This window comes from Oncorhynchus nerka, linkage group LG14, assembly GCF_034236695.1.
Source record: "Oncorhynchus nerka isolate Pitt River linkage group LG14, Oner_Uvic_2.0, whole genome shotgun sequence".
NCBI lineage: Eukaryota > Metazoa > Chordata > Actinopteri > Salmoniformes > Salmonidae > Oncorhynchus > Oncorhynchus nerka.
In genome coordinates, this window is record NC_088409.1 from 28,986,198 (window position 1) to 29,008,780 (window position 22,583).

A 22,583-nucleotide genomic window follows, 5' to 3' on the forward strand; every position below is an offset into this window, starting at 1 on the left:
CGTAACCCAACTACAGTACGACCACATGACCAATGTACTGCCACTGGACGACCGTAACCCCAACTACAGTACGACCGTAACCCCCGCTACAGTACAACCACATGACCAATGTACTGCCACTGGACGACCGTAACCCCCGCTACAGTACAACCACATGACCAATGTACTGCCACTGGACGACCGTAACCCCAACTACAGTACGACCGTAACCCCCGCTACAGTACAACCACATGACCAATGTACTGCCACTGGACGACCATAACCCCAACTACAGTACGACCGTAACCCCAACTACAGTACAACCACATGACCAATGTACTGCCACTGGACGACCGTAACCCCCGCTACAGTACAACCACATGACCAATGTACTGCCACTGGACGACCGTAACCCCAACTACAGTACGACCGTAACCCCCGCTACAGTACAACCACATGACCAATGTACTGCCACTGACGACCGTAACCCCAACTACAGTACGACCGTAACCCCAGCTACAGTACAACCACATGACCAATGTACTGCCACTGGACGACCGTAACCCCCGCTACAGTACAACCACATGACCAATGTACTGCCACTGGACGACCGTAACCCCAACTACAGTACAACCACATGACCAATGTACTGCCACTGGACGACCGTAACCCCAACTACAGTACAACCACATGACCAATGTACTGCCACTGGACGACCGTAACCCCAACTACAGTACGACCGTAACCCCGCTACAGTACAACCACATGACCAATGTACTGCCACTGGACGACCGTAACCCCAACTACAGTACGACCGTAACCCCCGCTACAGTACAACCACATGACCAATGTACTGCCACTGGACGACTGTAACCCCAACTACAGTACAACCACATGACCAATGTACTGCCACTGGACGACCGTAACCCCAACTACAGTACGACCGTAACCCCCGCTACAGTACAACCACATGACCAATGTACTGCCACTGGACGACCGTAACCCCAACTACAGTACGACCGTAACCCCCGCTACAGTACAACCACATGACCAATGTATTGCCACTGGACGACCGTAACCCCCGCTACAGTACGACCGTAACCCCAGCTACAGTACGACCGTAACCCCCGCTACAGTACGACCGTAACCCCCGCTACAGTACGATCGTAACCCCCGCTACAGTACGACCGTAACCCCCGCTACAGTACAACCACATGACCAATGTACTGCCACTGGACGACCGTAACCCCAACTACAGTACGACCGTAACCCCCGCTACAGTACAACCACATGACCAATGTACTGCCACTGGACGACCGTAACCCCCGCTACAGTACAACCACATGACCAATGTACTGCCACTGGACGACCGTAACCCCAACTACAGTACAACCACATGACCAATGTACTGCCACTGGACGACCATAACCCCCGCTACAGTACAACCACATGACCAATGTACTGCTACAGTACGACCGTAACCCCAGCTACAGTACAACCACATGACCAATGTACTGCCACTGGACGACCGTAACCCCAACTACAGTACGACCGTAACCCCAGCTACAGTACAACCACATGACCAATGTACTGCCACTGGACGACCGTAACCCCAGCTACAGTACGACCGTAACCCCAGCTACAGTACAACCACATGACCAATGTACTGCCACTGGACGACCGTAACCCCAACTACAGTACGACCGTAACCCCAACTACAGTACGACCGTAACCCCCGCTACAGTACAACCGTAACCCCCGCTACAGTACGACCGTAACCCCCGCTACAGTACGACCGTAACCCCAACTACAGTACGACCGTAACCCCCGCTACAGTACGACCGTAACCCCCGCTACAGTACAACCACACTTACACGACATGACTGCCACTGCATGGCTGTGACTGTTACCCGACAACAGCACTTCTACAGTTCTGATACTGGCTGAAGTCAGTCTGACCAATGTAAATTGTTGGCAAGACCTCACGATACGATGTTACCATGATACTTAGGTTCTGATAAGATCTGTATTGCAATTCTCACAATTCTTTGTGTATTGCGGTTCGATTCTGTAATTGTATTGCAATTCCATGTTCCAAACATACTGTATTGCTCACCATATGTCTGCTGCAGGAGGACAAGAGAGCCATGAGAAAACAAGTTTTGATCGATCATGGAAATAAATGTGCTGAAAACAAATTGTCTCCTTATTTAAAAAGAAGATGGAGAACAAGCTATGATGGAAAAATACTGGAACTGCACAAATAATATTGCGATACTGTCAAAATGATACCGGCATATCTTCCAAAATGATATCCTGATATTTAAATGTTTTGATATTTTTCCCTCGTCACTAGTAAATGAACCCTAGTGTAACTTTAACTCAACCATAAATTGACCTCAGTCTGACCATAATAACCCAACCATGGACAGACTGTCTACCCCAGTCCAACCGCTGTGTTCCCTGTGTGTTTCTGTGCAGATGCTTTCTACGAGCACCTGAAGAAGCTGCGTCAGCACAATTTCATCGTCAAGGCCATCGGAACCACGTTACTCAATAGGGTAAGGAACAGGTCACCTTCCATCACTCCCCTGTCTGTGCCTCTCAGCCCCTCTCTCTGTTCCCCTCACCCCATCTCAGCCTAACCCCCTCATCCCTTATATGACGTGGATACTTAGGGAAATGGGTCCCTAAAGAAAGCTTTTAATCTCTCCCTCTCTCACCCCCTCTCTCCCTCTGCCCCTCACCCCCTCTCTCTGTGCCCCTCACCCCATCTCAGCCTAACCCCCTCATCCTTTATATGAAGTGGATACTTAGGGAAATGGGTCCCTAAAGAAAGCTTTTAATCTCTCCCTCTCTCACCCCTCTCTCCCTCTGCCCCTCACCCCCTCTCTCCCTCTGCCCCTCACCCCTCTCTCCCTCTGCCCCTCACCCCATCTCAGCCTAACCCCCTCATCCCTTATATGAAGTGGATACTTAGGGAAATGGGTCCCTAAAGAAAGCTTTTAATCTCTCCCTCTCTCACCCCTCTCTCCCTCTGCCCCTCACCCCTCTCTCCCTCTGCCCCTCACCCCCTCTCTCTCTCTGCCCCTCACCCCATCTCAGCCTAACCCCCTCATCCCTTATATGAAGTGGATACTTAGGGAAATGGATCCCTAAAGAAAGCTTTTAATCTCTCCCTCTCTCACTTTCTCTCTCTGTCTAGTTTGGAGGGACGGAGGGTGAGTGGTTTCAGAAGCTGACGTCTAGGTTCTGTAGTCACCAGACGTGGGCCCTGGAACAGCTGAAGATGAGACAGAAGAAAGACCCTCGTTTCAACTCCTTCATACTAGAGGCAGAGAGTAGGCCTCAGTGTCGTAGGCTGCAGCTGAAGGACATCATCCCCACTGAGATGCAGAGGCTCACCAAATACCCCCTACTGCTGGAAAACATTGCCAAGTGCACAGGTCTGTGTGTGTACTTCCCTGCTCACATTCAGATAAACAGAGAGAGTGTGTGTGTTGTGACATGTGTTGTGTGTATTCCTGTAGAGGACACCTTGGAGAAGGAGAGTATTCAGCAGAGTGCAGAGTGCTGTAGGAAGATCCTCAACCACGTCAACGAGGAGGTCAAACAGATGGAGAACCTGCTGGTGAGACACACACACACACACACTACTATTACAACTGCTACTACAACAACAACAAGTGTCTGAGGTAAAGTATAAATTATTACTCTCTCTCCCTCCAGACCCTGAAAGACTACCAGCGCAGGCTGGACACCTCAGGACTCAAACCCAGTAACGAGCTGTACCTGGAGTACAAGGTGACTGACAATAGTGAGGGCTTCTTGTAGTGTGGTCCAGTGCTCTTCATGCTATCCTTTCTACAGTTGTCCCATTCTCTCATTCTTTATCAGTCTCTATTGTTCTCTTCTCTCAGTACCTTGACCTGGCCCAGAGAAGGATGATCTATGAGGGGCCTCTGACCTGGAGAGTGACCAAGGAGAAAACATTAGGTGCTCTATCAACTCTACAAACATTAGTTTGTTTTAATGTATGAACCAATCGTCTGATTTCATTTTACACAAACCCAAGCTGTTGTTCATCTGCTGTTTCACTTCCTGCCCCACTCTCCTCCTCCTCTCCTCCACCCTGTTCCTGCCCCACTCTCCTCCTCCTCCTTTCCATCCTGTTCCTGCCCCACTCTCCTCCTCCTCTCCACCCTGTTCCTGCCCCACTCTCCTCCTCCTCTCCACCCTGTTCCTTCCCCACTCTCCTCCTCCTCTCCACCCTGTTCCTGCCCCACTCTCCTCCTCCTCTCCACCCTGTTCCTGCCCCACTCTCCTCCTCCTCCTCTCCACCCTGTTCCTGCCCCACTCTCCTCCTCCTCTCCACCCTGTTCCTGCCCCACTCTCCTCTTCCTCTCCACCCTGTTCCTGCCCCCTCTCAGAAGTGCAGTGTGTGTTGCTGGGGGATCTGTTGGTGCTGTTACAGAAGCAGGATGATAAGATGGTGCTGAAGTGTCAGAGTAAGAGTAACATCGCTGTTCAGGAGGGCAAGCAGATGCTCAGCCCTATCATCAAACTAGACTCTGCCTTCCTCCGAGAGGTGGCCACAGGTGAGACACGCACATCTTTAAATACTTCATTTGAATGCACAAATCACATTACAGTCCCGAAGGATTCAAACATTTCAAAGATTCACAGATACATGGACACACGTAGTGTCAAAGATACCTTCTCCACCTTCTCCACACAGCTAGGCTGTCCATGACAAAGAGCAATGAGCAGCACCTTGCTAGCTGCTTTGCCTTTTTCCCTATGCAGTCCTGCAATCTGATGGCCATGCACTGTTAGCCTATGTACACGGTCAAAAGCTGTTCAGGCATGACTCAAGAGGCTGGTATTTCAGAAACTTGACAGCACAGGGTCTGGTCCATGTAAGAGTCAAAAGAGCAACCCACTTCCAAAAAGAGCATCTGTCTCCGGCCTTCCCCCACAACAACAACACCTGCCATATTTGGTATTCAAGAAAACACAACATCATCAACATGGAGCCGCACGCACACACACACACACACACCTTGCAGGAATATGTCATCTCAATCCCCCTCTTCTGTCCCTCTGTCAGACCGTAAGGCTTTCTACGTGATCTTCACCTGGGACAGCGGGGCTCAGATCTACGAACTGGTGGCTCAATCTGTCGGGGAGAGGAAGAAGTGAGTGTGGGAGAGAAGGGTTTGGGAAGAGGAGAGGAGGAGAGAAGGGGAGGGAGAAGTGAGTGTGGGAGAAGGGTTTGAGAAGGGGAGGGGAGAGGGAGAAGTGAGTGTGGGAGAAGGGTTTGAGAAGGGGAGGGGAGAGGGAGAAGTGAGTGTGGGAGAAGGGTTTGAGAATGGGAGGAGAGGGAGAAGTGAGTGTGGGAGAAGGGTTTGGGAAGAGGAGGGGAGAGGGAGAAGTGAGTGTGGGAGAGAAGGGTTTGGGAAGAGGAGAGAAGGGGAGGGAGAAGTGAGTGTGGGAGAAGGGTTTGAAAAGGGGAGGGGAGAGGGAGAAGTGAGTGTGGGAGAAGGGTTTGAGAAGGGGAGGGGAGAGGGAGAAGTGAGTGTGGGAGAAGGGTTTGGGGAGAGGAGAGAAGGGGAGAGGGAGAAGTGAATGTGGGAAGAGGAGAGGAGGAGAGAAGGGGAGGGGAGAGGGAGAAGTGAGTGTGGGAGAGAAGGGTTTGGGAAGAGGAGAGAAGGGGAGAAGTGAGTGTGGGAGAGGAGAGAGGTTTATGGGGAGGAAGGAGGAGAGGTGGAAGATATGAAGATAAAGACGAAGCACCAACTGTAGTGGTGATGTGGCTTTGTTGTGTGAAGTTGGACAGATGTGATCAAGATGGCAGTAGATGAGCTGAAGAAGACAGGACCTCCATCTGACCTGAAGAGAGGAAACAGCATCTTAACTGGAGGAGGAGGAAACCCATACAGCCCCACCACGTGAGTCAACACAGCTCTGAGTGTGCACTGTAATAAGCCAGTCCTCTGAGCACTGATCACATTTCACATTTTAGTCATTAAGCAGACGCTCTTATCCAGAGTGACTTAACGGAGCAATTAGGGTTAAGCGCCTTGCTCAAGGGTACATCGACATATTTTTCACGTAGTCGGCGTGAGGATTCAAACCAGCGACCTTTCGGTTTCTGGCCCGGCGCTCTTAACCGCTAGCCTACCTGCCGCCGATCACATTTCTTTCTCGCTTTCTCTTTCTTTCAGGTTTCCTCAACCCCCTCTCAGCCCCACTGAAAATGGAGGAGTCTTGTTGAAAAATAGCATTGGTGAGAACAGACAGCAAAGCAACTCTTTCAAGCCATTGAGCTTCTAGATGTTGATAATGTCATTGTTAATGGTGTTAATGGTTTATTCCGTTTTTACTGTGACTGCATTACTACCAAGACTGCTTCTGTGTTTTTACTGTTACTGTGTTACTACCAAGACTGTTACTGTGTTATTACTGTTACTGTGTTACTACCAAGAGTGTTACTGTGTTATTACTGTGACTGCATTACTACCAAGACTGTTACTGTGTTACTACCAAGACTGTTACTGCGTTACTACCAAGACTGCTTCTGTGTTTTTACTGTTACTGCATTACTACCAAGACTGTTACTGTGTTACTACCAAGACTGTTACTGTGTTTTTACTGTTACTGTGTTACTACCAAGACTGTTACTGTGTTGTTACTACCAAGACTGTTCCTGTGTTTTTACTGTTACTGCATTACTACCAAGACTGTTACTGTGTTATTACTGTTACTGTGTTACTACCAATACTGTTACTGTGTTACTGCCAAGACTGTTACTGTGTTACTACCAAGACTGTTCCTGTCTTTTTACTGTTACTGCATTACTACCAAGCCTGTTACTGTTACTGTGTTACTGCCAAGACTGTTACTGTGTTATTGCTGTTACTGGGTGCCTACCAAGCCTGTTACTGTGTTTCTGCCAAGACTGTTACTGTGTTACTACCAAGACTGTTCCTGTGTTTTTACTGTTACTGCATTACTACCAAGCCTGTTACTGTCACTGTGTTACTGCCAAGACTGTTACTGTGTTATTGCTGTTACTGGGTGCCTACCAAGCCTGTTACTGTGTCTCTGCCAAGACTGTTACTGTGTTACTACCAAGACTGTTCCTGTGTTTTTACTGTTACTGCATTACTACCAAGCCTGTTACTGCCAAGACTGTTACTGTGTTATTGCTGTTACTGGGTGCCTACTAAGCCTGTTACTGTGTTACTGCCAAGACTGTTACTGCGTTACTACCAAGCCTGTTACTGTGTTTTTACTGTTACTGCATTACTACCAAGACTGTTACTGTGTTTTACTGTTACTGTGTTACTGCCAAGACTGTTACTGTGTTACTACCAAGACTGTTACTGCATTACTACCAAGACTGTTACTGCGTTACTACCAAGACTGTTACTGCGTAACTACCAAGACTGTTACTTAGTTACTACCAAGACTGTTACTTAGTTACTACCAAGACTGTTACTTAGTTACTACCAAGACTGTTACTGCATTACTACCAAGACTGTTACTGCGTTACCACCAAGCCTGTTATTGTGTTACTACCAAGGCTGTTGCTGTGTTTTTACTGTTACTGCATTACTACCAAGACTGTTACTGTGTTATTACTGTTACTGTGTTACTACCAAGACTGTTACTGTGTCTTTACTGTTACTGACAAGACTGTTCCTGTGTTTTTACTGTTACTGCATTACTACCAAGACTGTTACTGTGTTATTACTGTTACTGTGTTACTACCAAGACTGTTACTGTGTCTTTACTGTTACTGACAAGACTGTTCCTGTGTTTTTACTGTTACTGCATTACTACCAAGCCTGTTACTGCCAAGACTGTTACTGTGTTACTGCGTTACTACCAAGCCTGTTCCTGCCAAGACTGTTACTGTGTTATTACTGTTACTGTGTTACTACCAAGCCTGTTACTGTGTTACTGCCAAGACTGTTACTGTGTTACTGCCAAGACTGTTACTGCGTTACTACCAAGACTGTTACTGCGTTACTACCAAGACTGTTACTGCGTTACTACCGAGACTGTTACTGCGTTACTACCGAGACTGTTACTGCGTTACTACCGAGACTGTTACTGCGTTACTACCGAGACTGTTACTGCGTTACTACCGAGACTGTTACTGCGTTACTACCGAGACTGTTACTGCGTTACTACCGAGACTGTTACTGCGTTACTACCGAGACTGTTACTGCGTTACTACCGAGACTGTTACTGCGTTACTACCGAGACTGTTACTGCGTTACTACCGAGACTGTTACTGTGTTACTACCGAGACTGTTGCTGTGTTATTACTGTTACTGTGTTACTACCAAGACTGTTCCTGTATTTTTTACTGTTACTGTGTTATTACTGTTACTGTTTTACTACCAAGACTGTTCCTGTGTTTTTACTGTTACTGCATTACTACCAAGCATGTTACTGTTACTGTGTTACTGCCAAGACTGTTACTGTGTTATTACTGTACCTGCGTTACTACCAAGCCTGTTACTGTGTTACTGCCAAGACTGTTACTGTGTTACTACCAAGACTGTTACTGTGTTACTACCAAGCCTGTTACTGTGTTACTACCAAGACTGTAACTGTGTTACTACCAAGACTGTTACTGTGTTACTACCAAGACTGTTACTGTGTTACTACATTACTACCAAGACTGTTACTGTGTTACTGCCAAGACTGTTACTGTGTTACTACCAAGACTGTTACTGTGTTACTACCAAGACTGTTACTGTGTTACTACCAAGACTGTTACTGTGTTACTACCAAGACTGTTACTGTGTTACTACCAAGACTGTTACTGTGTTACTACCAAGACTGTTAGTGTGTTACTACCAAGACTGTTACTGTGTTACTACCAAGACTGTTCCCGTGTCTTTACTGTTACTGCCAAGACTGTTCCTGTGTCTTTACTGTTACTGCCAAGACTGTTCCTGTGTCTTTACTGTTACTACCAAGACTGTCCCTGTGTCTTTACTGTTACTGCCAAGACTGTTCCTGTGTCTTTACTGTTACTGCCAAGGACTGTTCCTGTGTCTTTACTGTTACTGCCTTACTACCAAGACTGTTCCTGTGTTTTTACTGTTACTGCCTTACTACCAAGACTGTTCCTGTGTTTTTACTGTTAGTGCCTTACTACCAAGTCTGTTCCTGTGTTTTTACTGTTACTGCCTTACTACCAAGACTGTTCCTGTGTTTTTACTGTTACTGCCTTACTACCAAGACTGTTCCTGTGTTTTTACTGTTACTGCCAATACTGTTCCTGTGTCTTTACTGTTACTACCAAGACTGTTCCTGTGTTTTTACTGTTACTGCCAATACTGTTCCTGTGTCTTTACTGTTACTACCAAGACTGTTCCTGTGTTTTTACTGTTACTACCAAGACTGTTCCTGTGTCTTTACTGTTACTACCAAGACTGTTCCTGTGTTTTTACTGTTACTACCAAGACTGTTCCTGTGTTTTTACTGTTACTGCCAAGACTGTTTCTGTGTGTTTACTGTTACTGCCAAGACTGTTCCTGTGTCTTTACTGTTACTGACAAGACTGTTCCTGTGTCTTTACTGTTACTGACAAGACTGTTCCTGTGTTTTTACTGTTACTGCCAAGACTGTTCCTGTGTTTTTACTGTTACTACCAAGACTGTTCCTGTGTTTTTACTGTTACTGCCAAGACTGTTCCTGTGTTTTTACTGTTACTGCCAAGACTGTTCCTGTGTCTTTACTGTTACTGCCTTACTACCAAGACTGTTCCTGTGTCTATAGAACGAGATAAGGACAGCCTGACTGATGAGACGAAGTCTGTGGACTCTCGTCATTCTCTGATTGATTACCTCTCGGACAAAGGCTTCGACTTGATTGGCCACAGCAACAGTGATCAGGTGAAAGTGGCCAATAGCGCGTTAAACGAAGGTGAGTGGGTTTATTTGATCGGTCCAAGCGGTTACCATTTTCATTGATGTTCCTCTTACTGTCATGTCATACATCAACTCTTCCTGTCTCCTCCCACAGTCATGTTCCTCAAGAGACTATTGGTTGGCAGCATCAGCCTATCAGACGACTCGCAGCCTGATGAGCAGAATAGAAGGGAGGGGCCAGAGAGCCAGGACCAAGGACTGCAAGGGGAGGGGGGAGGAGGAGAGGGTGGAGGGATGAAGATAGACGAGGAGGGAGGGATCAGCGCTCCTCTGGTTCTGTCCCAGGAGAGGATGGAGGAGGTGCGCCGGAAACTGCAGAGTCTGGAGGTACAGCTGAAGAGACTGCAGGTGAGAGAACGAGGGAAGGAAGGAAGGAAGGAAGGCCGAAAGAGGGTTGAGTAATGGGGTTGCAAAGGATGACTGAAGCATAAAAGGAGGGAGCCAAGGAGGACAGATGGGGACAAACAGCAGCATAGAAGAGAAAGATAGAGAAAATCACCTCACCAGGGCTTGTGCTGCTCTGTTGCTATTGTCACTGAAATGGCTATGTGAAATTGGAGTTCTGGGACAATGGCCTTTGTCTGCAGCTAGCTGTGTGATGTCACAAAAGCACCCACAAAAGGGAAAGAAGATTATGAAAGGAAGGGATGGTGGAAACGGAGGGGTGAAGTGTGTGTGTGTGATTCAGCATTTAACTGTTGATCTTGCTCCATCAGAGTGTTGAGGAGGAGCACCACCGACTGCAGCAGGCCCTGTCTAAGTTCTCCCTGGAGGGGGGCAACTTCTAGTGAGACACACAGCGTCACCTTCAGGACACCAGGTAAACCTTCATATTCAACCCTTTATACTGATGTCTTGTGGGAGTTTTCCTTTACCACTGATATAGGGTCAGATCTTTTATTATCCCTCTAGTTAAGATAATGGTTGGGGTTAGAGTAATCTGATTTTAGGTCTGTGGTTACCAACTTCTACCTCAGGCTCTGCAATGCCATGGGTATTAATACTAGAATTGTGTCAAGGATATGTTGTCTTCTTTAATCTCACCAACTCTTTTCTTTAACCTTGTCATCTCTTGGTCTTCCTCAGATCACTGTAAGTGCTGGATTGGAGTGCTCGAGTTGCTTTTGGAGGATTGATGAATGCGTCCTGGAATTTCCTATTTACTAAACACTCTGTGCTCCACTGCCATGCCTGAGCCCTTGTTAAAGATTTCCAGGGGGTCGCAGCCAACTGTGAGGCCCTTGCAAGGCAGAGGAGCACGGCTTTACGTAAAGTAGTTGAGTAATGCAATGTGGGAGGTGTGTTTGTGCGTGTTTGTGAACATGCTCGTATGTGCAAGTGCGTGAGCGTGTGAGAGATGGGAGTTTTGGAAATAGGTGCCAAAGATTGGAGCAGTAGTTTGCTGTGAGAGAGATGCTGCCTGGGCTTATTGATTGTGAGCTTCTGCAACACACACACACAACAGATACTTCCCCCAGTGCATGTTCAGTAAATATATCTATCATTGCCAACTGTAGGGGTTTGGACTGTATAATAAACCCCCGTGTATGCATGTAGAGAGAGATACTAGTGTCAGCCCTATAGAGGGCGATGGTTAGCTGTAGAACCAGACACGAACATGCTCAGGGTTGTGAAATTCTGGTAACCAAAATTCACAGGTTTTCCCCAAATCCTGGTTGGAAGATTCCTGGATTCAGGAGGGAATAAGGAGGAATTCTGTGAGTCTTCAACCGGAGATTTCTGAAAAACCTGGGATTTTTGGGACATTTTACTGAACATTTAGTAGGCCCCTATATCCAGTACATGCCAAAGTACAGCAGAGATGCACTTTTAAGTTAGTATAATCCAATTCAAGTGACCAACCACACTGAATTCCCAACATTGAATTTGCTAATATGTATTACTATTATTATTATTATAATATATGCCATTTAGCAGACGCTTTTATCCAAAGCGACTTAATCATGCATGCATACATTTTTACATTTTACCCCAATTGTTGAGAAGATCTGTGTGTGTGTGTTTGTGTGTTGCAGTGTTGTAGAAGCAAAATGGCCTTCTGGAGTTACTGTAATAGAGTCCTATTAGAACTGTAATTATGGCCCAAACATTCATCCAATAGTATTTGAATTGATCATGTTGTTAGGGATATAGATGGTGTGTGTACCGCTTTTGACTTCAGCCGCCTCTCCTTTGGACCCTGCTACTGTGCTGGGCCGGGCGATAGAGGGATGGACAGATACACAGAGATGGGATGGACATTAGAGATGGAGGGATACAGTAAGGAAGAGAGGAGTAAGGGAGGAGAGGAGGCAGAAGGGTTATTCCTTGGAAGACCAACTTGATTAGCAGCGTATTAGATGGTGATGGAGGTAGATGTAGAGAGAAGACTTGAAGTTCAGTGTTCAATGTGCTGTGGAATCGGTTATAGGGGCCTCCCGAGCTGTGCTGCTGTGCTAGCTGTGCTACTAGAGATTCTGGGTTCGAGTCCAGGCTCTGTCACAGCCGGCCGTGACCGGGAGACCCATGGGGTGGCGCACAATTGGCCCAGCGTCGTCCGGGTTATGGGAGGGTTTGGCCAGCAGGGATGGTCTTGTCCCATCGCGCACCAGCGACTCCTGTGGCGGGCCGGGCGCAGTGCACACTGACACGGTCGCCAGGTGTACGGTATTTCCTCCGACACATTGGTGCGGCTGGCTTCCGGATTAAGTGGAAATTGTGTCAAGAAGCAGTGCGGCTTGGTTGGGTTGTGTTTCGGAGGACGCACGGCTCTCGACCCTCGGCCTCTCCCAAATCCGTATGGGTGTTGCAACAATGACACAAGACTGTAACTACCAATTGGATACCACGAAATTGGGGAGAAAAAGGGAGTAAAAAAATCTCTAATAAAATGAAGAATCGGTTATAGACACAGTCAGTCAGACCCATACACACTCTGATACTCACATTGTGTGGTAGCCCAGTGCAGTAACAATGGTCACACAGGAGCACGGTCATCACACGTGTGATGTGACTGGAGTCGACTTCCTGACTATAGGGCTAGTAGCTTCTCCGTAAAGAAAGGAGGGAGACAGAGGGAGACACAGTATTATATGCTGTATGATACATTTTATGGTAGCAATACCATTTTTGTGTGTATTTTTCTTCAGGAGTTGATTGTAATTATTGTTATTATTTTGATGATTTAGAGTAGTGGCATTGAACTGTGGACTGGGAAACGGGACCAAAGAGACACCCATGTACCTGTAGATCCTCATATGAGCTGTTTATACTGTCCCACTGCTTATTACTATAGGAGAAAGTCACTTCATGCTGATTGGAGAGTGATGCCTACAGTAAGCAGCCGTGGCTCTCTGCTTCTCCTGCATCCAAACTCCAACGTCACATGTAGAGAAAACAACACAGTGGGTAGAAACATAGAGGGCCTGTGTTGAGGGAGATAATCATATCTAAGCTTGTATGAAGACTGAATTGTGATACATCCATCCATGCTGCTGCCCCAGACTAATGAATAAGATTTAACTAGACACTTCACAATCACACTGCCGTTCAATTCCTCTCTTCATTGCTGCCATGTGTGAGCAGGGCTGCACTGTGTTATAGACATGACTCACCTAGCGTCACTTTGATATTGACTGGACCACGTTTAGGGACAGCATGGGGTGGCGGTACAGTACAGTAAGATACAGAAGGATACTGAGATGAGACCCATCATTACTGATTTAAGCTACTGTTTCTATAGACCACTTCTGGAATGAAGAGAAGCCGGTCTGGGGAGTTCGGATGCAGGAATTGCAGGCCCGACTAGTCGTCACTCTCACCAGTGTTGGAATGACAGTTATCTTTCACGATCACTTTTGAATTATGCATTCTCGTTGTGGCCATAGCAACTGTTCCCTTACACCCTCCCCCAAATATGTAATTATGCAATTGTTATTGATAGTTACTCTAAGAAGCAGAGGGCGTAGTTACAAGTTGTGTTGAAACCTCACTGCCATTTTTTCTTTCACCCCCCACCCTTTATTTTCTCGTGTTCCCCTCTTCATCACCAAGTCCACAATAATAGTCTCCATCTCTCCTTCATCCTGTCTTCCTTCTAGAAGTCGTAGAAATGTAGTCCTTACTTCTCTCATCACCTTTTCTTATCTCACAATTTCACTGTACGTTGCGGTGTATTTTATTTAATTTGCTTAAACGGGTCGGGAGGTTTTGTTTTTGTTGGTGATGTTTTGTTGAGAGGAACTTTTGTAATTATGTACTATGCAATTGGCAACAATGGGAGAAAGAGGAAGAGACTTGGATAGCTTTTGTTTGCCATATGTGAGACAACTCACTTGTATTATACAATACTAGATGGCAACAAGATGAGGTTAAAGAGATTATCTCTAACTTGGGCTTTTTCACCATTGAAGCACAGTAATGAGCAGGTTAAATCCTGTTATACCAGCTTAGGTTAATACCTCCACCGCCACTGTAGTCTCAAGACTACTTGGCAAACGTGTGCTTACAATCCTCTCTCTCTTTCTTCCCTTTGCTTCCCCTCATGTATCCTATTTACAAATACATAGTGGTCTAGTTTTATATGTATAAAATGTATTTATAGAGAAGGGTGCCATGTTCTGATGATCAAGCTTGTTTTTCCCCCCAAATGGCTCTCTAGTAAACAAACACGTTTGGTTGGGGAGATGTTTGGCTGTTAAGGTAGAACCATGAAATTAACGTAGAAAGAGTTGGGTGACCAACATCAAGTCTCCAGTTTCAATGTCACAAGTACAGTGAAATGCCTTTCTTGCAATCTCTAAAGCAACATGCATTCTAGGTCTGGCCAGGAGGTTTTCCTAGTCAGGTCACATGGTCCGGAAACCCCCCTGGCCTTACTTCTAGGTAATCCAAGGTTTCAGATAGGTGGTTTGTGGCGGATTGACTGTAGAGTGGCTGTGTAAGTCCTGCAGTGTCCCCTGTAACTATGCTATCTCAGGGTTATGTATGTTACAAAGTGTATTGTGTGTGTTCACCTCAGCGACCACAAGGTTTGACCAGCGCCATGTTTGCACCAGCTAGCCAGCGCTTTGTATAGAACAGGGTCTGGTCTGTCGCACATGCATCCGCCACATGTATATCTATAAACAAATGAATATGCAAGATCTATACTGTGTATTTTGGCTTTGATTTCATTGTGTAAGAGCTTTTAATTGTATACTTCAGAAGAAATGAGGTACGTTTTTTTTGTTTGTAATTTTCTGTTTTTTAATAAATGGGGAAGAAAAAACAACATTTTTGGGGTCTTTTACTGTTTTGAGTTCTAGAACACTGCAATCACTCAAGCATATATCCTGACACAGAGAGACCAACAAAAGAGGAAGGAAGGTTTATTCACAAGACAACTGGGTAGAAGTGTATAGCTCTGTTGAAAGGCACAACACTCAAAATAACATAAAGGATTTTTATAATCTGCAACGACTGGCAACCAATATAAAACACAGTGAAGAGGATGGTGACCGTGACATTCTTATTCCTCTGCTTCTGGGCTGGTGAGTAAGGGGCTGCTAGGATATGCTGATAAACAATGCAGGGTAGTTAGTCTTTCAGTGCATATCCACCTTTATTTGAGAAGTTACATTACAGGTGGAGGATGAAGATGAGACCGAAGTGTAAAACTATGGCGTTTGAGGGAATTAATATGAATAGGTTCAACATGCTTTGAGCAGATTTCAACCCTTTAAACCATGCATTGTAACATTAAAACAATGTTCCCCCATTGTATCCCTTGGAACATTAGATTATTTGGCTGTGAGTAATGTATCTGTTCTGCTCTAATGAACCGTATCTCCTACCAGAGCAGATGGTTGTGCAATCAAATTAAATTGTGTTTGTCACATGCGCCGAATACAACCGTGAAATGCTTGCTTACAAGCCCTTAACCAACAATGCAGTTAAGAAAAATACTAAAAGAAAATAAGAAATAAAAGTAACAAATAATTAAAGTGCAGCAGTAAAATAATAGTGAGGGTATATACAGGGGGTAATGGTTATTTGAGGTAATATGTACATGTAGGTAGAGTTATTCAAGTCTGGGTAGCCAATTAAGTCTTATGACTTAGGGATAGAAGCTGTTTAGAAGCCTCTTGGACCTAGATTTGGCACTCTGATACCGCTTGCCGTGCGGTAGCAGAGAGAACAGTCTGAGACTAGGGTGACTAGAGTCTTGACAATTTTTAGGGCCTTCCTCTGACACTGCTTGTTATAGAGGTCCTGGATGGCAGGAAGCCTGGCCCCGGTGATGTACTGGGCCGTACGCACTACACTCTGTAGTAGAGGTCAATCGATTATGGTTTTTCAATACCGATACCGATTATTGGAGGACCAAAAAAGCCGATACCGATTAATCGGCCAATTTAAATTTAAAAAAAAATTATTTTAAAATTGTATTTTTATGTATTTGTAATAATGACAATTACAGCAATACTGAATGAACACTTATTTTAACTTAATATAATACATCAAAATCAATTTAGCTTCAAGTAAATAATGAAACATTTTCAATTTGGTTTAAATAATGCAAAAACAAAAGAAGAAAGTAAAAGTGCAATATGTGCTATGTAAGAAAGCTAACGTTTCAGTTTCTTGCTCAGAACATGAGAACATATGGAAGCTGGTGGTTCCTTTTAACATGAGTCTTCAATATTCCCAGGTAAAAAGTTTTAGGTTGTAGTTATTATAGGAATTATAGGACTATTTCCCTCTATACCATTTGTATTTTATTAACTGTTGACTATTGGATGTTCTTATAGTCACTTTAGTATTGCCAGTGTAATCTCTGCGTTACCCATGCAGAGCAAGGGAAACAACCACCCCAAGGCTCAGAGCGAGTAGCACGCGCTAACTAGCCAGCCATTTCACTTTGGTTACACCAGCCTCATCTCTGGAGTTGATAGGCTTGAAGTCATAAACAGCACAATGCTTGACGCACAACGAAGAGCTGCTGGCAAAACGCACGAGAGTGCTGTTTGAATGAATGCCTGCTTCTGCCTACCACCGCTCAGTCAGATACTTAGATACTTGTATGCTCAGTCAGATTATATGCAACGCAGGACACGCTAGATAATATCTAGTAATATCATTAACCATGTGTAGTTAACTAGTGATTATGATTGATTGTTTTTTATAAGATAAATTTAACGTTAGCTAGCAACTTACCTTGACTTACTGCATTTGCGTAACAGGCAGTCTCCTTGTGGAGTGCAACTAGAGAGAAGCAGGTCGTTATTGCGTTGGACTAGTTAACTGTAAGGTTGCAAGATTGGATCCCCCGAGCTGATCGAGGTGAAAATCTGTCATTCTGCCCTTGAATGAGGCAGATAACCCACCGTTTCTACGCCGTCATTGAAAATAAGAATGTGCTCTTAACTAACTTGCCAAGTTAAATAAAGATTAAGTAAAGGTGTAAAAAAAAATCAATTTAAAATCAGCAAATCGGCGCCCAAAAATACAGATTTCCGATTGTTATGAAAACTTGAAATCGGCCCTAATTAATTAGCCATTCCAATTAATCGGTCGAACTCTACTCTGTAGTGCCTTGCGGTCGGAGGCCGAGCAGTTGCCATACCAGGCAGTGATGCAACCAGTCAAGATGCTCTCGATGGTGCAGCTGTAGAACCTTTTGAGGATCTGAGGACCCATGCCAAATCTTTTCAGTCTCCTGAGGGGGAATAGGGTTTTGTCGTGCCCTCATCACGACTATCTTGGTGTGCTTGGACCATGTTGGTGATGTGGACACCAAGGAACTTGAAGCTCTCAACTTGCTCTACTGCAGCCCCATCGATGAGAATGGAGTCGTGCTCGGTCCTCCTCTTCCAGTAGTCCACAATCATCACACACTAGAAACCATACCCTACACTTATAACTCTAAATAACCTGATGTTAAGAGACATAGTATTACAGCACTCTGGATTGTGTGGGGTTCTTCTACTTTGTAGGCTACTGTTTCTTTTTATCATTGTCTTGGGCCAATAGTTGGACAGATATGCTGTCAATAACTGACCTTTGATCAGTGTGTTATGGATCAACCTCATCCTACTCCTGCTGCTCTGCCTTCTAGCAGGTGACCTCAGCCGTATCCAGGTTACTCAGGAGCCAGACAGGCCCTCTCTGAAGGTGCAGCTCTCTCACACCGCCTCCCTGCGCTGCTGCTACTCAGTCACAGGGGGAGCCGTGGACACCACCTGGGTCACCAGCCCCCACATGGTCAACGGCATCCTTCGGGGAGTGAACTGGAGAGACAACCGTGTGACGGTGGATGGGGGGAACCTGACGGCAGCAGGGGTCATGTGTCACACACTCATCCTGAGGGAGGTCCGTCTGAACGACACAGGGTTGTACCAGTGTTTCCTCAACCACAGCGCCCTGCGGCCCTCTGTATACACCCACGGCACCTTCCTGCATGTCTACAGTGAGTGTGGGTGTGTGTGAAGCCCTCACAGTAAGCACCCATGTCACCTTCCTTCAGGTCTTGTGTGTGTGTAACCCTCAAAAGCTTTAGCCTGGTCTGCACTCACAGTACTTTGTTGTACAGTATTTATATTATGTGTGTGTCTGTACATGTGGGTGTCTGGGGGGTGGGGTCAAACCAGCTAAGCAATGCAGAATGCTTTGTGTTCCACAAATCCAGTTAACCACTGCCCAGTCCAGTAGAATGCAATCCACCTAAAGCACTTAGACTTAAGCCACCAGTGAATGGCTACATTGTGTAGTAATCCCTCTGATTTAATTCAAATGACCAATGTTGAAATGTTAAAGAAATGCTATGGTTCTAGTTTTTCCTGGGAAATTGTGTGTCATAAGGAGCATTGTTTGTCTAATAATTGCACTGCTAAACATACACTGGCTGTTTGTCTAATTTATCTCAAACTATTTTCCTCTGTCTTGCTGCAATCTGATGCATGGTACTCTGTCCATCCCCCCACTATCTCTCTTTCATGCACATCTAGCCTGCATCTCTTCCATGAAAGAGCAGCAGGTGGGTTCTACTCTGATGACCTTTATACGACCCCTCTCTCCTTGCTCAGGGCCGATAGTGAAGATTCTGGACATCAGTGAAAGCACCAAGAACAGCATCCTGACTGCTGAGGGAATGTTACTGATGGTGGCAGTGCTTCTGCATGGTACCATGATGCTCTGTAAGGTCAGTGAGCCAAGCAGGCCACCTTTTCTACTGCTAATGCTAGGCTACTAGATCTAATATTCCTAATTTGCTCTCATTCCAATATTGAATTTTGTCATTTGAAAACTGCTGTAACCAGAAGGACTAGTATGTATGGTAATCTTACTGTATGACTACAATGGGCTTTTTCACACCATTGGCCAAGAGAATGATGTAATATGTCATCAACTTCCTCTGCTTTTTAAGACGAAGAAACTCAATCAACTGAAGAAGAAAAGGGTCAAAGAGGAAGAGGAGAATATCTATGAGGTGGGACTTGAATGAGATCCTCTGTCTTTCTGTCATAGTCACTGTTTTCACCATTCTTCAGTCAATCAAACAAGTTCTAGAAGAAGGGAAGAGGAAGTCAACCTATCATAACCTCCCTTACCTCAATCCATATCCAGGGTCTAAATCTGGAGGAATGCTGCTCCACATATGATCAGATCCAGCGCTCTCTGGTGCAGGGCCCCTACCAAGACGTGGGAAACATGATTATGGAGGAGGAGGAAATCCAACTGGAGAAGCCTTGAATGAGAGGGGGGAGGAAGGAGGGGGATGAAGACAGAGGGTGGGGGAAGAGTCATTTGATAGAACAGAATTGTGGTGAGGGGTTTGATAGGAATTTTCTTAACTGCCCCCCCCCCCTCCTTATGTTTGAATTTATAGAGTTGACCTGCGTTTTCCTTGCAGCCTTTGCTTATATTTGAATCGAATTTCTTAGTGGACCAAAAAGACAGTAACCTACAATGTCAAAGGGCATTTTGCTTTCAATTTTGCCTTTCATTACCAATGCCGATACCTAACAACTTTATATTCATAAGATATTTTTTTTCTGCATGTTTGCATTTTCTATGCTTTGTGTATGCATTGGCCAAATGTTTTTTTTCTCTCTCCAATCTCCATAATTCAAGGCCTGGATTGTGCTTTGTAAATAAAATTATAAAACTGATTGCCTTATGTTTTCATGTTTACATAGTTAGCATTTTAGCTTAATGAAATGTATGTATTTGTCATATGTCCCTCGCACCCATACCGATGTGACTCGCTTGATGGAGTCTCGGAATCGTTATCCTATTTCTGACACCACTGTAGCAAAATTGAGGGGTAGTACAACTGTGATTTGATCCTTGTCAGTCAAACACCTTACCATTACACCAAGAGGTTCTTGATAGGTCTCTAGCACAGGAGGTTGGTGGCACCTTATTTGGGGAGGATGAGCTTGTGGGAATGGCTGGAGCGGAATATCTGGAATGGTTTCATATACATTAAACACATGGTTTGATGCCATTCCATTTGCGCCATTCCAACCGTTATGAGCCGTCCTCCCCTCAGCAGCCTCCACTGGCGATGTTGTAGCTTGTAGGCAGCTGTTAAACCGTCACTAGCCTAAAATACATTAAGGTTTACCACCCTGTGATGGGAAGCCTACTGACAGACAGTACTGTACTATGTTTACCACAGATGATTATCTGGGAAAGCATAGGACATTGCAACGCAGCAAAGAGGGCGGTGTTTGTCGAACTGGAGCACGTTAATAGGCTCTAGGAATGCATTACCAGCGCTGACTGGCTGCAGTTTTGGTTGTGGGTGTGGCTCTTTTTACATGTATGACTAGAATATTTGAGGAGGCGCTGCGAAAATAGTGGGCGAAGATGGCGTCGGGAAAGAAGAGAGGCAACAACAACAACAGCAGCCTCGGAAAAGGTTTGAATGGAAGACGTTCGTCAAAACATAAAGAGGGGCCAATAGGTACGTTATTTACAGCAGTTAGACCTTTCGCTTTATTGGTTTTTGATAATGGCGGTTAAATAGTTAATTTGGGTTGCAAACCCCAACTCTTGTCTCTCTTCTAGCTAGCTAACTAGGATGCCAACGTTAGCTAAATTACGTAAAGATTTAAGCTGCGGGAAGTGACAACAGTCTAACATGTAACTTTATAATTACGTTTTCTGGCAACTTGTATTATGTGATATGAGGTTTGCATTAAAATAGTTGTGTTTCGAAGTTAAACTTAATAGCTAACGTTAGCAAGGGGGGAACTTTCACAACTCGTTCTTTTCATAATGTAGGTACTATAACGCGCTATCTCGCTACAATGTACCAATGCAATGACTTGGAAATTGTAACAATTTCGCCCGAGTATTTGACGGTAACGTTAGTTAGAATGACCATTGTATCTAATCGAAACCTCTAGTTACCTGTTATATCGGCATCTTTCTTTAGCCCCTGTTGCTTACGCCCAGCTCATGTAGGCTGACTATGGCAACTGTCCACCTGATCAGGTTGTCAACTCAGATAACACAGCGGGGTATGTGGGGTCAGGGATTAACGTTGGTTGTGTGTGGAGAGGTGAGGGACGTTGAGAAACTGCACAATGCAGCATCCAGCATCATTCAGTCAGACAGTTCTCCCACTGTAGCAGGCTTCTTTACTAGTATGTATTTAAACTAGCACTCTATTTAAAAACAACTGGATTAAATATGTCCAAGAGCCTTTCACAATAGTCTCTCACAAACAAACCATTTATCTGTAGGTATTTAATAATGAGGTGAACAAACATGTTATTATCTTCAGCAAACCTGCCTCTTGGATGAAAACTGGCACTAGACTGTTATTGTGGTGCAAAGAGACCTGTTATTATCTCTATCTGTAAGCCCCTTTTTGAGTGATTCCAGATCATGAGCGAAGAGCCAGATGCATTCTGCAGGGGTAGGATTTCCTGCTTCCCATAGACATTTGAATTGCAAAAATACCTGTGGATTGGATACCCACAACATTAACCACACGTTTAGCCTATCCATCAAAATATGCAGGTAATGGTGAATGTAGCCTAGTTGTCAACATGAGCTGCAGATTAGGTCTGACCTTAGCAATGACCTGTTGTATGAGATGTTGACTCAACTGTCAGTTGACTAGCCACCTGTAGTGCTAGACTTTCTTTTCTGGTCTGTCATCTCAGTCAGACAGTGTAGTAAAGGGCTGAGGGGAAACCGGTGAGGCCACCAGGCATGCTTGGTTGTGAGGGGTGGAGAGGGGCTCATTGTTACTAACGTCCTGTTGTGAAGTTTGGCCACAACTGAAATAGTCTGGAGCAAGGGTCGCACCTTCCGACCCACCATGACAGGAAATACCCCCCCACCCCCTTACACAGCCCGAGGAAGATGTAGCCTAGCCTTCACACTGTTTGAATGCTTCTTCACTTCAATTAGCAATGGAGCCTACTTCCTCTGCCTTAGCCTATTATTGGTACCATGACATTTTGGATGAAAGTGAACTTCTATGCTATCTAAAGTTAAAGAGCAGTGCGGTGTGCACCACCCATCACATCTCTAGGCCTAGATGACATCATGCCATGATCAATTAGGGTAACTTACACATACTATAGGCTTTATTCATATTAGTGGTTGAATTTTGCGCTTTAATGGTCTTCTTAGAATTCTGCACCC

The 22,583-nt window shown here is 45.2% G+C and overlaps 3 protein-coding genes across 9 annotated transcripts in view; all 3 read left to right on the forward strand.

The window, feature by feature from the left end:
* The window catches only part of LOC115142104 (rho guanine nucleotide exchange factor 1-like), a 74,942-nt gene extending 59,733 nt beyond the window's left edge, over nucleotides 1–15,209 (forward strand). For all 5 annotated transcript variants that reach the window (XM_065027930.1, XM_065027931.1, XM_065027933.1 and 2 more), the window contains 13 exons: nucleotides 2,461–2,540; nucleotides 3,185–3,425; nucleotides 3,510–3,610; nucleotides 3,709–3,783; nucleotides 3,900–3,975; nucleotides 4,410–4,577; nucleotides 5,090–5,177; nucleotides 5,811–5,930; nucleotides 6,207–6,268; nucleotides 9,784–9,930; nucleotides 10,030–10,283; nucleotides 10,652–10,755; nucleotides 11,022–15,209. In XM_065027930.1, coding sequence (XP_064884002.1) covers nucleotides 2,461–2,540; nucleotides 3,185–3,425; nucleotides 3,510–3,610; nucleotides 3,709–3,783; nucleotides 3,900–3,975; nucleotides 4,410–4,577; nucleotides 5,090–5,177; nucleotides 5,811–5,930; nucleotides 6,207–6,268; nucleotides 9,784–9,930; nucleotides 10,030–10,283; nucleotides 10,652–10,723 — 1,484 coding nt within the window. In that variant the 3' untranslated portion in view covers nucleotides 10,724–10,755; nucleotides 11,022–15,209. The remainder of the gene's footprint in view (nucleotides 1–2,460; nucleotides 2,541–3,184; nucleotides 3,426–3,509; nucleotides 3,611–3,708; nucleotides 3,784–3,899; nucleotides 3,976–4,409; nucleotides 4,578–5,089; nucleotides 5,178–5,810; nucleotides 5,931–6,206; nucleotides 6,269–9,783; nucleotides 9,931–10,029; nucleotides 10,284–10,651; nucleotides 10,756–11,021) is intronic.
* A 101-nt stretch (nucleotides 15,210–15,310) lies between these two features.
* LOC135559504 (B-cell antigen receptor complex-associated protein alpha chain-like) lies at nucleotides 15,311–20,086 on the forward strand. The gene is made up of 5 exons (XM_065027935.1): nucleotides 15,311–15,466; nucleotides 18,034–18,384; nucleotides 19,001–19,116; nucleotides 19,342–19,404; nucleotides 19,542–20,086. The coding sequence occupies exons 1-5, from the start codon at nucleotides 15,427–15,429 to the stop codon at nucleotides 19,665–19,667; spliced, it is 696 nt and encodes a 231-aa protein (XP_064884007.1). The 5' UTR covers nucleotides 15,311–15,426; the 3' UTR covers nucleotides 19,668–20,086.
* A 670-nt stretch (nucleotides 20,087–20,756) lies between these two features.
* LOC115120676 (hormone-sensitive lipase-like) overlaps nucleotides 20,757–22,583 on the forward strand; it is a 43,159-nt gene continuing 41,332 nt past the window's right edge. For 2 of the 3 annotated variants that reach the window (XM_065027936.1, XM_065027938.1), the window contains exon 1: nucleotides 20,757–20,886. In XM_065027936.1, the coding sequence (XP_064884008.1) occupies nucleotides 20,790–20,886 (97 nt within the window). In that variant the 5' untranslated portion in view covers nucleotides 20,757–20,789. The remainder of the gene's footprint in view (nucleotides 20,887–22,583) is intronic. The other variant, XM_065027937.1, reaches the window with a different exon arrangement.

What these genes read in the sequence shown, in the direction of transcription:
- LOC135559504 (XM_065027935.1), top strand. Translation starts at nt 15,427, where the DNA reads ATGGTGACCGTGACATTCTTATTCCTCTGCTTCTGGGCTG. An exon ending in ATTCCTCTGCTTCTGGGCTG is followed by an intron (nt 15,467 to 18,033) that starts GTGAGTAAGGGG and finishes TCTGCCTTCTAG; the next exon opens with CAGGTGACCTCAGCCGTATC. An exon ending in AAGAGGAGAATATCTATGAG is followed by an intron (nt 19,405 to 19,541) that starts GTGGGACTTGAA and finishes ATCCATATCCAG; the next exon opens with GGTCTAAATCTGGAGGAATG.